We start from the raw sequence: 16,061 nt of genomic DNA on the forward strand, positions 1-16,061 counted from the left end.
CACCAAGTTGTAGTTTCCTCTCAGTCTGCTACTGATCCCACACTCTAACTCTACATACCAGAACCACAGGCCTCTGTCAAACTCACCTCTTTGCACCCAGGGTTATCCAGAAGTTCTATGTTGCTGGCATGAAGAGGCTGCCCTGCATTGACCGGCATCAGTACAACTTTGTCCCCTACAACAATCTGGAGGATAGAAGTTGGAAAAGGAGTTATATATCGTAATTCAATTTCCTTTCACACGGATGATTATTTTAGTTCCTTCTCCTCTTCCTCCTATTTAAAGTGAGACCCCATTCATAGGCTTGGTATAATAGCTAACTGCAGGGTGGCCAGATGCAAAAGAGCGCAGACTTCCTGTACCTTTATCAAAAGGTTCCTGTATCTTTCTACAAAAGCTCAACTTGGCTGAAATTCCCTGTTAAAGGTACAGGAGCCCAGTCCTCCTTTGCCTCTGGCAGCCCTTAGATAAACGATGAAATCTCAGCTTTCAGTTTTTCAAATAAATAAATGTCCTGGGAACTTTAAGAAAGAGTGAGCAAGCTGTGGAACATGAAGGTCATCATGTTGGAAAGGTTATTAATTTGTTTTTTTCTGGAATGAGTGTTGCAAATTGAGTGGTTGGCTCTTTCTTTCTTTCTTTCTTTCTTTCTTTATTTCCTTTAATTTATGAGTCACCTCCTATGAAACATCTAAAAACAACAATAAAAACATATCTAAAACAATCTCATTTAAAAAAAAGAATAAATAAATGTGTGTATAAAAACAATTTCACATCCAAGATTACGTAATACATCTGAACAAACTGAACAAAAAGTTAACAGTACAATCTAATATGTGCCTACACAGAAGTAAGGCCCACTGAGTTCAACAGGACTTACTCCTGGAGAAGCATATATAGAATTAATTTGGGAGAATATATTATCTCTGGAAATTAAAATAGCTAATATATTTTAAAAGTTTATAAATAAATGACAATCTGTTACTGTGAAAAATGGCCATATATTAAAATCATATAAGGATTAAAAACACACACACAAACTTCTAAGCGGAGTGGGGGTTCCTGCAAAGGCAACTTTTTACTAGCGTGATCCAGAACATTCCACATTATAACAGCTACCCCCAGATTCTTAAGGCATTTTTGTGGGGGGGGGAGCACTACAGAAATACAATCACATTAAAATCAGTGGCAAAATTCTGTTGATTTCTAGTGATCTGGACTGCCTCTTTTACCACAGATTTCTGTGATTTCCTAACCAATCTCATTTGCCCAGGTTTTTCTCATTCTTCACATTTTTAGACTGTTGCTTTGCTTTCAGCAGACATGTGCTGCCTTTCAGGACTAACACTCCCAAGGTGCTCACAACATATGCTACAGTGAATTCTGTACATTTTAATAATCATACTCTAAAAATGTGTTAAAACTAGTCCGGCACTCATCTGCTCTATTTGTTTTGATTATATTGTTTCATTGCTTTTAAACCTTTATTGACTGATGTGAGACATTGTCAACTGAAAAACAGAAAAATGAATGTCCAAAATAAGGTAAACAGATTGATAGTTCCATTGCTAGCTATATCCATTTGCTGGTATGGTATCATATACAATTGGTTCTTGGATACTTGGCCTCTCAAATTGCCTCCCACCTAAAAACAAAGAGATCATTTGCATTGTTTGAATTTCTATATGGGAAGACGAGAAATATCTTAAGATGCAGTGGAGTAAGATTTTACAAGATCTGATCTAATTACATACAGGTGATGGCAAAGTCCACAACAATTCAGTGTACATTCCATCATACAGAACAATTATACACACAAGCAAGAACCACAAAGTGACTGATATGAATGGTGAACACGATCCATGCTTTCTTTGCAACACATGCACAAATGTCTTTGCTCCTTAACCCATTTACCAATATTTTGACAGAAAGCAAAATTCATAATTTATGTAGCTCCAGTAGAACTGGCGTAAAGATGCAGATCAGCTGACTAAATTCTGGCAACTGGTTGGTTACAGCTTGAGGACGGTCAAATATTTTCAAGAATACTTATGTAAATGAGTGACACATTAGCTTTTATTAAATCATGGGGTCACTCAAGAAACAATATTGAAGGCTCCTTGCTTCCTAGTACTTTGACACTCACATTGTCCTGCAACTTTAATCTCTCTCTGGAGAGTTTTTGCTCTTTCTCCTCCTAGTTAAGCCATATACAGCATGAGTGCCAGTAATTGGAGATGGAACACTCATTAGGGTAGAATCATTCAGTGCAGAGCTCAATGGACGCAAATGGAAGCTTATTCCAATGGGCAGCTAATTAATCACCTTGGATAAGGGTTATGTCATTCAAGCTGCATGACAAATAAGCCATTTGCTGTGGTTGTTCCGCCACTTTGGTACTAATGCAATTTGAAAAGAAACAACTCTGAAGCACCTTTGTGGATTAAAAAAAAAGTTTGAAAAGGCTGGCAACAAGGTTCGTAAGCAAGAAATTTCTAATTTTCTCTTGCACTCAAGGGAGAATGCCGCACTGTTCATTTATTAGACAAATTATTTATTGAGCTCTTTGCGGGCAATTACTGTGAACAATTTTTCTTTAGTTAGAATGATACAAGTTCCCTTAACTATTTGCAAGTTTTATTCCACCTAAACCCCTTAGGACCTACAGAGTGAGAGATTACAAAGACATCACCGAGCAGGATAAGGAAAGGGTTTAGGAGAAGGCACCAAGCAAACATAGGAAGGCAATAATCATTATGGCAAGGTCAGAAGTCCTCACCATACCTGCAGAGCTCTATAAAGCCTCAAGGAGGGATGGCATCTTGTTGTCTTTTCTAGAAGCAAGTAGTTGGTTTTTTAAATTAGCATAACTTTATTAACATTTGAAAGACTATTATCTAACAATATTTGACCAGTTAATTGCCAACCCTAAGTAAAGTCAGAAATACTGGTTTGGAGTCACTATTTTTTCCTGGCATTTTTTTAAACAAAGATAGAAATAAACACGTATTATTTGTTATATATTTTTTAAAGCCAGAACGTCTCCAATAAGAATGTGATGCCCTTTTTTATTTAATGCAAAGTGTCCTTGCATGCCATGCTGCAGAAAAACATTACTTACAGCCATGTAAGGTCAGAGAAAACAAACCTGCAGAATTGAATCAATAATTTAAAATTCACTGAAAGTAGAAATCAAGCACAATAATATTTTTTATTAAAAAATACCACTTCCATGTTAGTGAAATAATTGGTTCCATGTCTGAAGTCAGTAACTACTAACCCTGTGACTGAATCTAGCCAGGGGTGGCTGCTATCTGGCCACAAAGGGCTTTTCCTTTCCTCACCCATTACCACTGCTGTTGCCTAAAGACAGTATTTTCAGGGGTGGCACCACAGCCACAGAATGGCTTCCCAGAAAGGTCTGTCTAGTGCCTACTCTGTGTTTTTATCCACAGCAGGTGATGAGGTCTTTATTCTCTCAGGTGTTTTAGCAACATTTTAGTGCTTCTTAGATCTTTTCACTGCTGCTAACCATCACTAGTTTTATATTGTGTCATTTTATTTTGCTGTAGATCTGGTGCATTGTTCGATTTTATGATTTCAACCATTACTGTAAGCCACCCAGAGCTCTATGGCCATTGGGCAGTACAGAACCTAGCAAGTAAATAAATTCACTTAGGACAAGTTAAAGGGGAACTGTAGATGGCAAGAGAGCTGGTTACCTAGCAAATGAAACAATGGCTGTGCTCTCCCTCAACTTTCAGAGGCAGCATGCCTTCATATACCAGTTGCTGGGCATCGCAAGCAAGGGAAGTACTGTTGCACTCATGACCTCCTTGCAACTTCTCAAAGGCATCTGGATGGGCTTTGTGAGAACAAAATGCTGCATGAGATAGGCCTGTGGTCTGATGCTGCAGAGCTCTTCAGGTGTTAATAGCCCATTAGGTCTCCCCTTCTTACTTGCTCAGTTCCCTTGAATATGATTTCTGTCCCAAACCACCTTTTAGAATAATATCCCAAGATGCACTGCATCAGGATTTAAGCCCATTGCATTATGGAGCAGAGCAACAAGTGCTGCACAACAAGGGTCATACAAAGACATCTAGTCCTAGAAAGATGGGGAGGTGGTAACAGTGCCTATTCCAGCAATTCCCAGAAACATATTACATTCACTTACATTGTCACCTTCACTCCTCAGTTTCCAAAAGGGCTGGATGTAAAACCAGGACCCCTCATTCCCAGCAGCATCCAGAGAGACCCGCATAGCATTCTTCTCCAATAGGGCTGGCAATCTCTTATTCACTGTAAGGTATTTGTTGCTTTTTATGTGAAGTAGCTGTAAATAATAATAAAACAAATGAATGTATACATGTGTTCTGGATGAAGACTTTGGCCACAACTCAACCCACAATGAGGCCTCCCTTACACCAAAGGATTAATGCTTGTTATAGCCAGCCAAGAACCACACAGAGGGATTGTCAAACACCTGGCTGGCAACAGTGCAAGCATTCAGCTCAGGAGGTCACAAGATATGTAGGCCAGATTTATAGCCGTGATATCACAGTTAGTAGGGCAAACATATTTTTTGAGAGAAATTAAACTTACACATGAAATTACTTCTGACAGTCTGAAAAAACACAATGTTTTAACATATTTCAAGTGGGTTTAACAACCTGCTCATTGGCAAATTATTGTAACTGGGAATAATTTCAATTATCAAAACAATCAGCTCAAAACAATCCAACATGGGAGCATGGCTGAAGGCGACATGTTATTCAGCAATCATAAAACAAGATGTTAGTTAGGTGGTTAAGTGTAGGACTGAATTCCCACCTGACTTTTTTTTGTCTGGTTAACCATTTCCAGGGGTAGCCAACATGACGCCCTGCAGACATTGTTGGGAGCAAACTCCCACCATCCCTGTGTTGGTTTTTCTTTATCTTAAAGTGGTGCATGCTCTAGTTATCTCCCGCTTGAACTACTGCAATGCGCTCTATGTGGGGCTAACTTTGAAGGTGACCCGGAAACTGCAATTAATCCAATATGGTAGCTAGACTGGTGACTGGGAGTGGCCACCAAGAAAGACCATATAACACGGGTCTTGAAAGACCTACATTGGCTCCCAGTACATTTCCGAGCAGAATTCAAAGTGTTGGTGCTGATCTTTAAAGCCCTAAACAGCCTCAGTCCTGTATACCTGAAGGAGCGTCTCCACCTCCATCATTCAGCCCAGACACTGAGATCCAGCAACAAGGGCCTTCTGGCTGTTCCCTTCATTGCAAGAAGTGAGGTTACAGGGAACCAGACAGAGGGCCTTCTCGGTAGTGGCACCCGCCCTGTGGAACACCCTCTCATCAGATGTCAAGGAAATAAGCAGCTATCCTATTTTTAAAAGACATCTGAAGGCAGCCCTGTTTAGGGAAGTTTTTAATATTTAATGCTGTATTGTTTTTAACACTTGATTGGGAGCCGCCCAGAGTGCCTGGGGAAACTCAGCCAGATGGGCGGGGTATAAATAATAAATTGTTATTATTATTATTATTATTATTATTATTATTATTATTATGCTACTCAGGAACCAACTTGGTTTCAGAGTGTATGTTTGCAGGTTGACCTACTTAGCTGCACACCTGTGGTCTCTCGACTTTTTGCCTAATTAAAAGGGGAGTTACCATACTTAATGCACCAGGTGCAGAAGGGGATGTGATAGGATAATTGGTTAATTGAAACTGTATTTAATTTGATCAAATGTCTTGTAAGCTGCTGGTGAGGAGGAGTGATGGCTTGCAGCGTTTGGCTATTATGTTTTTGAAAATAAAACTAAGGAAAGATACTGTGGACAGCTTTTTATTTCTATGATCCATTCACTGTGCACACTCTGTGTTGATGAAGAAATTCAGCACCCTGATCATTGGCTGAGACTGACGGGAGTCCCACAACATCTGGAGGGCACCATGTTGGGCTACCCTGTACCACTCTATCTACTGCCTAATGACCATAATTTATGACTCCTTCCAAATTCTTCTGATTTTCAGTTTTGACATGCCCAATTTCCACCATATCTTCCTTTTTTCATTTGTTTCTTATGGTGACCAAGTGCAAAGGAATATGAGCCTCCTTTGCCTCTAATCATGTGTATTATTTATATAATGCCATAAATGTTGTTCTACTAAGTCAGGCTTCCTCAAACTTGGCCCTCCAGATGTTTTTGGCCTACAACTCCCATTATCCCTAGCTAGCAGGACCAGCAGTCAAGGCTGATGGGAATTGTAGTCTAAGTGTACTAAGTGATATAACAAAGAGAAAGGTCCCCTGTAAGCCCAGGTGCTTACAGTTTACATTTCTACACAAGATAAGGGATAAGGGAAGATGGGGTACAGAGGAACAGGAGATGACACTGGGCTGGTGCAACTTGTCATGCTGCGGTGAGGAAAACAGTGCTTCCTGAAACAGTCTCCTCTGCACTGTCATTAAAGGCAAAGGAGCCCTGCCCTTTCTTCTCTGCCTCTAGACCAGGCTTCCTCAACCTCAGCCCTCCAGATGTTGGGATCATGGGAGTTGTAGCCAAAAACATCTGGAGGGCCGAGGTTGAGGAAGCCTGCTCTAGGCAATGCTTACTGATTTCACACATCAAAAAATCCGCTGTGGGGAACTCCCACTGCAGAGCTGATTGGTATGGCATGGAGGTATGTAATCTTTTCACACTCCATGCCATTTCTGATATATTTAAACTCCTGCTCACCTTGAGGTTTTGAGAAACTGACAGTCTAGTTTTCAAAGGCTCACCTGTATGACGTTGCTGTACTTCACAATTTCACCCAGCAGTTTCCTGTTCTCACATTCATTCTGCTTTTGTTCCAGTTCTGCAGCATGCTGCAAAATAGTCACAGTTTCTTGGAGTTTTTGTTTTGTTTTTGTAGTTTAAGTCACAAACTGTTACATGAACTCAACCTCTCAACCTTTAGCACTGGTGTGTGTGGGGATTTTTTTCAGACGGAGCACCAGATGGGTGGGGTATAAATAATAAAAGTATTATTATTATTATTATTATTATTATTATTAGCAACCCTTCTGGGGGGCACATGCTAAAGGTGTGTGGAGTGAAAGGCAGAAGACTGGTAGGGTCAGATCCAAAGGTAGGGAGAACAACAGATAGAACTCTTACTTTTGGCCCCATCTGCACTACCCCTTTAAAGGACTGTGATACTACTTTAAACCATCATGGATTCCCCTAAAGCATATTGGGAACTGAAGTTTATAAGGGGCTGAGAGATACTTATTTTCCTCACAGAGCTACACTTCCCAAAGTTACCTGGAAAGAGAGATCAAATGTTGAACCACTCTGGGAATTGTAGCTCTGGGAGATGATGAAAGGCAAGGCAGTGGGTGGGGGGAGCTGGGATGGGGCAAACACATTGGCAGAGACAATCCCGCACTCCTACTTATGTACTTGCACCAGACCAACCTCCCAGCCACCTCACCCATCTCCCTCCCAGTATGCAACAGCAACCCACCTGTCAGGAACTAGCAGAGGGACTCTGGCACACCCAGTGAGCCACCTCTGGGAGTAAGAAGGGAGAGAAAATAGTCCTTAGATGAAACAAAACAGGGCAGTTTTGAGTGATCTAAATTTGCAGCCCAGTGGAATTACCAGCTGGGAGAAAGTAATTTGGGCTTAGCTGCTGAAGAACTAACAGCTGGGCATCATGGCACTAACAAACAGCTGCATAAAAAGGCAACGAAGACTGGGAGCTCAGGTGCCACTTACTTGCAGCTTCTTCAGCAATGCGGCTTCCGTGTGGTTCCCTTGTTTTGCTTGCTTGGCTTTCCAGTATTGTTTCTGTGCAGAGTATCGGTTCATAGGACATACCTTAAAAAGGCAGTCTGAAGACAAGAAAACAAAATCACGTTTGTTTCTTATTTCCTTGCAGCAGTGAGCTACGAGATTCTGCATATGTTTTTGATTAGAAAAATTCTTCCAAATTCCAGTTGTGGGGAATCACAAGCAGGAGAGTGCTGTTGCGCTCATGTCCTGCCTGTGGGTTTCAAACCAGCATTCTGCTTGGCTGCTGTGAGAACAGAAAGTTGTGCTAGATGTGCCTTTGGTGTGTTTGCATACAGAATGCCTTCAGTAGTGATTAACACAGCCAGACCTCAGGTCATGCAGTAGACTTTAATAATAAGGCTTCTGAATTCGGCTCAAGACCACAATACCTCAAGGACCACCTGTTTCCATATGAATCTACCTGGACCTTGAGATCACCTTCTGAGGCCCTCCTTCGTGTGCCTCCTCCTTGAGAGGTTCAGGGGGTGGCAAAATGAGAGCGGGGCCTCCTCTGCAGTGGCTTCCTGTCTGTGGAATGCTCTCCCCAGGGAAGTTCGGTTGGCGCCTTCACTATACACCTTTAGGCGCCAGGCAAAAATGTTCCTTTTCAGCCAGGTCTTGACTTGATCTACATCTTACACCCTTTTTTAAAATGCTGGCTCTTGGGTGGGTGGGGGGTATTGGGTTGTTGGTTTTGTTTTTGTTTTATGTATTTGATATTTTATGTGAACTGCCCTGAGACCTTCGGGTATAGGGTGGTATAGAAATTAAATAAATAAATAATAAATAATTCACTACTATACCTTTTTTGTTTTGGTCTCATATTCACCGGGTGTGAAAAATAGTAAACAATAAAAGCTAATTTTCACAGATCTCTGCTCTTGGGCCACTCTAGAGCAAGAAGAGCTAACAGCTCAATAAATTTTGTGCTTTTTCATCTAGTCAGTCCTAGATTTTCTGCAGAAGTGATGAACCAGCAAAATGCAAGGAAATGTGTGGTGTAATTCAAACCATAAGGTTCCTGCCTTTGTAACTTATCCCAGCACTATAAAAAAAAGCTCCAATAGACAAGTGGAGAAGACTCACGAACAGCAGGTGCAGACATTAGAAAACTCCAAACAGGCTTTGGAAAGCACAGCACAATGTGACGTAGAAATTGGCAAGTCTTATAAAGCCTACTGACCACTTCCCCCTCCTTCTGATTCATGTGGGTGCAAATAATACTGCCACACACAGCCACACATACTGCCACACACAGCCTGCAACACATAGCAGGGGACTATGAGACACTGGGGATCACTCCTTCCTGTTGAAGGTTGTGGCCAAGAAAGAGAGAAGAAAATACTATGCTGTGCAGGTGGTGTCGTCAGGAAGGACTTGGCTTCTTGGATCATGGTCTCTGCTTCCTTGAGGAAGGACTTCTGGTGAAAGATGGGCTGCACTTCACAGTGGTTGGCAAGAATGGCTTTGCTAAAAGTCTCAAGATCAGGAGAGCTTTAAACTAGATCTTGAGGAGGGAGACAACATTACAAACAACAGAATAGCACCTGGCACTGGGGATAATAGCTTAATTGATGCACAGAAAACTGAGGCAGTGCTCCAGAAACCTGCTAAAGGGCAAGAAACTACAGGAAGGAAGCAACTGGAGCGAACGACTCGTGGTTTCAGTTGTCTCTACACAAATACACAGAGTGTGGGAAACAAGCAAGACGAATTGGAGCTTTTAGTACAGGATTGCAAATACGGCCTGGTAGGCATTACTGAAGCCTGGTGGGATGAGACTCATGACTGGAATGTAGGAATTGAGGGGTATAACATGTTTAAAACAGGGAGGGAAACAAGAAACAGGAAGGAAGGAGGAGTAGCATTATATGTAAATAATGTATACACTTGTGAAGAAATCCATGATCTGGAGCATGGAAAGCAGATTGAGAGTATATGGGTAACACTTGTAAGAGAGAGAAACAACAGGGACCTTACTGTGGGTGTCTGCTATAGACTGCCAAGCCAAACTGAAGACTTGGATGGTGCCTCACTAGAGCAGATTACCAAACATTCAAAAAGAAGAAATATAGTAGTCACTGGGGACTTCAACTTCCCCGATATCAGTTGGGACTCAAACTCTGCCAAGAATAGAAGGTCTGATAAATTCCTCCATTGCCTCATTGACAATTTTGTTTCCCAGAGGGTGGAGTAAACAACCAGAGGATCATCTGTCTTGGACCTGATCCTCACCAATAGGGAGGAACTGACCAATGAAGTGACAGCACTCGGAAACTTGGGAGGAAGTGATCATGTTCTCCTGGGTTTCACAATACAGAGGCAAGGGAAAACTGAGCATAGCCTCTATCTTCACCCAAAAGGAAAACAAGGCCCAACCTGGTGATAACAGAGTAAATGATGTAAGGAGGGAGCTGCAGTCCAGTTTAGGAAAGAGGTAGTAAATGAATTCAAATCTCCAGGGCCTGATGAGCTGCATCCCAGAGATTTCTCCATCCAGGCAAGCAAGAGGCATTATTGCAGTTCAAGTACAAATTCCAGCCATGCAAAAGCACCAGAAAAGGACATAAAGCAGAGGACAGTTTTGAGGCCTCAGACAGAGTGTAATGGACTGGCTGAATGCAAAGAAGTGGTCTGGAAAGGAAGCTCAGAGCCTGGGCATTAAGTGGTGGGACGACAATAAGTGGTCAGAGGGCAAAGAGGGATCAGACTGGGAGGAGGAATTGTTGGAAGCCAAAGAGGCAACAGGGTTTAGTGAGCAGGAAGAAGCTGTGGCAGAGAGCAGTTCAGAATCAGAGGCTGGAGATGAGGGGGGCCAAGAGGCAAATATGAGACAGGCTGCTAAAGAAGCCCGGGGTTCTCCCCTTCCTTTCAGCTCAGCTCCCCTCTGGTCTCCGAGACCACAAAGTGAAATGAAAAGGGAATAGCAAAAAGAGACAACAAAGGAGTATCTGGTTGCTGGGGAAGGACCCAAAGGAGGAGATCTTGGAGAGTGGAGAGAAGGTGCGGATCTTCAGTCTTTGCAACTGCCTCATTGAAGCAAGACCTACTGGGAAGAGTTGCTGTGATAACTAGGCATGCACTGTTTGGGTGACTCTGAATAAAGAGCTAACTTATTTGACAGTGGGTGTTTTATTGCTGGCCTGCTTCTGTCTCCGGCTCCTGACACAGAGAGACCCAAATGACTGCATCCCCCCGCCCTCCGCCCTGAGATTCCCTGTGCCTGACTTAACACCATCAGGACCACAGTGGGGTACGGATAAAGGAAATGCACATTTGAGGCTCCGTGAGCCACAGTCAAACATACATAAGGGCATTTCCCTCACCATACCACGCCCTCTTGCCAACACCCGCAAGTGACTCCAATGTCAATTTCTAAGGTGAGGGTTAGAGTTAGTTTTAATGGAAAACAGAACTTTGAGACAGAACTTTGGATAAGGAGTTTTTCACTTTGGGAAATTAAACACAAAAGCAAAAGGAACACATTTCCTCACAACTTCCCTGTGCCTTGGCAAACAATTCAGCGACATCAAGGGGTTAATCTGAGGCAGGTGATTTGGAATTTGGCATGTATTAAGTTCTCCTGTAGCCAAAAGCAATTGACAAGTTCAGCTTTGTTTAATGGAAAAATCAAAAACATCATGTTGAGCTACAAAACAGAAACATGAGCGTCAGTGCCCATCTTAGAAACAAAAGGGCAGCATGCATGAAACAACAGGGAAGGTGCACAGCCTGGGAGTCATTTTGGACTCACAGCTGTCCATGGAGGTGCAGGTAAATTCTGTGTCCAGGGCAGCTGTCTACCAGCTCCATCTGGTATGCAGGATAAGACCCTACCTGCCCGCAGACTGTCTCCCGCTTAGACTACTGCAATGCACTCTACGTGGGGCTACCTTGGAAGGTGACCCGGAAACTGCAACTAATCCAGAATGCGGCAGCTAGACTGGTAACTGGGAGTGGCCACCAAGACCACATAACATCAGTCTTGAAAGACCTACATTGGCTCCCAATACACTTCTGAGCACAATTCAAAGTGTTGGTGCTGACCTTTAAAGCCCTAAATGGCCTCAGCCCAGTATACCTGAAGGAGCATCTCCACCCCCATCGTTCTACCCGGACACTGAAGTCCAGCGCCGAGCAGTGGCGTAGCGTGGGGGGTGCAGGGGGTGCCGGCCGCACCGGGCGCAACATCTGGGGGGGCGCACTCGCCGCCTCCAGAGTCGCCAAAGAGCCTCGGGGCTCAGCTCCTTTGGGAGGAGGGGTCGGGCTGGGCGACCAGGGGGAGCAGCAGGCGCCAGCAAGGAGGTCCGGAGCCGGAGCCTGGCCAGGATCACGCGCAGGACGGGGCGCAAGAGGGAGGGGAGAGTCGAGCCTGTCCCCCCCCCCGCGAGGACTGCTGCGAAGAGGCGGGAGGGAGAGGAGGCCCCTTGGGAGGAGCGGGCAGGTGCTGGGGCGGCAGCGCCGGGCGGGGGCCGAGGGGTGGGCGCCCCCCTGCGCGGGCATCGCCTCGCCGCCGCCGAGGGCTTGGCTGGGCCGCCGGCCGAGGGGAAGCGCCATACAAGGCCAGGATCCGGCCGCCCCGCTCTCCTTATTTGGCGCCCGGTTCCGGCTCCCGGGTGGCCTCCTCCCACCTGCTCTCGCTACCAGTGGAAAGAGAGACGGAGGTGCAGTGGAACCCGCAGCCTTTGCAGGCACCGCCCGGCCGGGGGAGGGGAGCGCGGAGGAGCCCCGCGGGGCCTGCGCCCGGCCAGCCGAGCCCTCCCGAATTGCGCCCCGCAGCCAGGATCTTGTGGCGAGGAAGGAGCCCAGTCTGCGCCCTCCTTCCCCACAGAGCTGCAGAGGGAAATCAAGGTTCTCCTGCTAGTTTCTCTTCTTCTCTCCCCCCCACTGCGTTGCAACCGTGCCCCCCCCTCGGTGCACATAGCACGATTGCAATCTCTCTCTCACCCCCCCCCCCAAAGTTAAACTATTGGAGCAAGCCAGCGCCAAAGATTTGTAGAACTGTGAATACCCCAGCCCAGGCAGCAGCAAGAAGCTGGCAGCGGCGGCAGGTTAGGGGTTAGGGGCGCAAATTACTTGCCTTGCCCCGGGTGCTGACAACCCACGCTACGCCGCTGGCGCCGAGGGCCTTCTGGCAATTCCCTCGCTGCGAGAAGTGAGGTTACAGGGAACCAGGCAGAGGGCCTTCTCGGTAGTGGTGTCTGCCCTGTGGAACGCCCTCCCATCAGATGTCAATGAAATGAACAACTATCTGACTATCAGAACACATCTGAAGGAGGCCCTGTCTGCTGTTTTATTGTATTTTTTATTGTATTTTTAATATTTTGATGGAAGCTGCTCAGACAATTCCCATTATCTGCTCTCGGCTTTACGGAACAGGCTGAGAGCGTCTCCTGCCTGAAACAATGCTAATCAGTGTAGACAATATAAAACTAAATGCACCCATGGTCTGACTCAGTATAAGGCACCTCTTAGGCTCCTGTCGGCTTTGCAAAACAAAACAAATTCCTTCCAGTAGCACCTTAAAGACCAACTAAGTCAGTTCTTGGTATGAGCTTTCGTGTGCATGCACACTTCTTCAGATACATGCACACGAAAGCTCATACCAAGAACTGACTTAGTTGGTCTTTAAGGTGCTACTGGAAGGAATTTGTTTTGTTTTGACTATGGCAGACCAACACGGCTACCTATCTGTAACTGGAACTATGGTCGGCTTTGCAGCTCAGCATAAAACTTAGGGAAGTGCTGGGTGAGATCCCATGGACAGTAATACTAAAAGGAAAGGGAGTTCATGATGGCTGGGAGTTTGTTAAGACGGAGATAGTAAAAGCACAACTTCAGGCAATACCAATGAGACGGAAACATGGAAGGTGCCTAAAGAAGCCAAGGTGGCTATCTAAAGAATTTTAACTGAGTTAACATTAAAAAAGGATGTGTACAAAAAATGGAAAAGGGGGGAAACCACCAAAGAGGAATTCAAACAAATAGCCAGCACGTGTAGACACAAAGTCAGAAAAGCTAAAGCACAGAATGAACTCAGGCTTGCTAGAGAGGTTAAAAGCAACAAAAAAGGCTTTTATGGGTATGTTCGTAGCAAAAGGAAGAAGAAAGAAACAGTGGGGTCACTCAGAGGAGAAGATGGTGAAATGCAAACAGGGGACACAGAAAGGGCTGAACTCCTCAATGCCTTCTTTGCCTCAGTCTTCTCCGATAAAGAAAACAATGCCCGACCTGAAGAATTTGGAGCAAATGATTCAGCAGAGGAAACACAGCCCAGAATAACTAAGGAGATAGTACAAGAATACTTGGCTAGTTTAGATGTATTCAAGTCTCCAGGGCCAGATGAACTGCATCCAAGAGTATTAAAAGAACTGGCAGATGTGATCTCAGAACCACTGGCAGTCATCTTCGAGAATTCCTGGAGAACAGGCAAAGTCCCGGCAGACTGGAGGAGGGCCAATGTTGTCCCTATTTTCAAAAAGGGGAAAAGAGAGGACCCAAATAATTACCGCCCAGTCAGTCTGACATCAATACCAGGGAAGATTCTGGAGCAGATCATTAAGCAAACAGTCTATGAGCACCTAGAAAGGAATGCTGTGATCACCAATAGTCAGCATGGATTTCTGAAAAATAAGTCATGTCAGACTAACCTGATCTCGTTTTTTGACAGAATTACAAGCCTGGTAGATGAAGGGAACGCAGTGGATGTAGCCTACCTTGATTTCAGCAAGGCATTTGACAAGGTGCCCCATGCTATTCTTGTAAAGAAGCTGGTAAAATGCGGACTTGACTATGCTACCACTCAGTGGATTTGTAACTGGCTGTCTGACCGAACCCAAAGGGTGCTCATCAATGGTTCCTCTTCATCCTGGAGAAGAGTGACTAGTGGGGTGCCACAGGGTTCTGTCTTGGGCCCGGTCTTATTCAACATCTTTATCAACGACTTGGATGATGGACTCAAGGGCATCCTGATCAAATTTGCAGATGACACCAAACTGGGAGGGGTGGCTAACACCCCAGAGGACAGGATCACACTTCAAAACGACCTTGACAGATTAGAGATCTGGGCCAAAACAAACAAGATGAATTTTAACAGGGAGAAATGTAAAGTATTGCACTTGGGCAAAAAAATGAGAGGCACAAATACAAGATGGGTGACACCTGGCTTGAGAGCAGTACATGTGAAAAGGATCTAGGAGTCTTGGTTGACCACAAACTTGACATGAGCCAACAGTGTGACGCGGCAGCTAAAAAAGCCAATGCAATTCTGGGCTGCATCAATAGGAGTATTGCATCTAGATCAAGGGAAGTAATAGTGCCACTATATTCTGCTCTGGTCAGACCTCACCTGGAGTACTGTGTCCAGTTCTGGGCACCACAGTTCAAGAAGGACACTGGCAAACTGGAACGTGTCCAGAGGAGGGCAACCAAAATGGTCAAAGGCCTGGACACGATGCCTTATGAGGAACGGCTAAGGGAGCTGGGCATGTTTAGCCTGGAGAAGAGGAGGTTAAGGGGTGATATGATAGCCATGTTCAAATATATAAAAGGATGTCACATAGAGGAGGGAGAAAGGTTGTTTTCTGCTGCTCCAGAGAAGCGGACACGGAGCAATGGTTCCAAACTACAAGAAAGAAGATTCCACCTAAACATTAGGAAGAACTTCCTGACAGTAAGAGCTGTTTGACAGTGGAATTTGCTGCCAAGGAGTGTGGTGGAGTCTCCTTCTTTGGAGGTCTTTAAGCAGAGGCTTGTCAGGAGTGCTCTGATGGTGTTTCCTGCTTGGCAGGGGGTTGGACTCTATGGCCCTTGTGGTCTCTTCCAACTCTATGATTCTATGATTCTATGATTCTATGATCCATCTTGGAGCCATAAGTATGATCTTCCCATAGGCTTTGGTTATTAGTAGGCTTGATGGCGCATCTTGAAATGAAACTCAACCTGCACAGGAGCCAGGATGAAGGACAGAGAAGCTGCTGAATCCTCCTCCCATCTGATAATTTTGACACTGAATCAGCCCGTTCCCTGCCATGTCTCGTCCAAATGGGCTTCCACCTGATCTGCCAGCCATGAGTAAAGTAGCTGCGGAAAGGGTAACATTCAGCATCCTGCTTCCGCCTGCTCCTCTCTTAAAAACCTCTGGTTTTATAACTGTTCAGTACATCAAATACACAAGCCCACCACCTTAACATCTAGTCACGACCTATCACACATGTCTTTGAACCTGTGGTTTTCT

The 16,061-nt window shown here is 44.7% G+C and overlaps 1 protein-coding gene across 7 annotated transcripts in view; it reads right to left on the minus strand.

Moving 5' to 3' along the window:
• The window catches only part of ITPR2 (inositol 1,4,5-trisphosphate receptor type 2), a 355,772-nt gene that overhangs the window by 314,259 nt on the left and 25,452 nt on the right, over positions 1 to 16,061 (minus strand). For 6 of the 7 annotated variants that reach the window (XM_081879044.1, XM_081879042.1, XM_081879045.1 and 3 more), the window contains exons 3-6: positions 7,769 to 7,884; positions 6,787 to 6,873; positions 4,178 to 4,336; positions 87 to 185 (exon numbers count right to left, since the gene is read on the minus strand). In XM_081879044.1, the coding sequence (XP_081735170.1) occupies positions 87 to 185; positions 4,178 to 4,336; positions 6,787 to 6,873; positions 7,769 to 7,884 (461 nt within the window). Of the gene's footprint in view, positions 1 to 86; positions 186 to 2,784; positions 2,835 to 4,177; positions 4,337 to 6,786; positions 6,874 to 7,768; positions 7,885 to 16,061 lie in introns of those variants that run through there. The other variant, XM_081879046.1, reaches the window with a different exon arrangement.

This window comes from Podarcis erhardii, assembly GCF_964252035.2.
Source record: "Podarcis erhardii genome assembly, chromosome: 10".
Taxonomy (NCBI): Eukaryota; Metazoa; Chordata; class Lepidosauria; order Squamata; family Lacertidae; genus Podarcis; species Podarcis erhardii.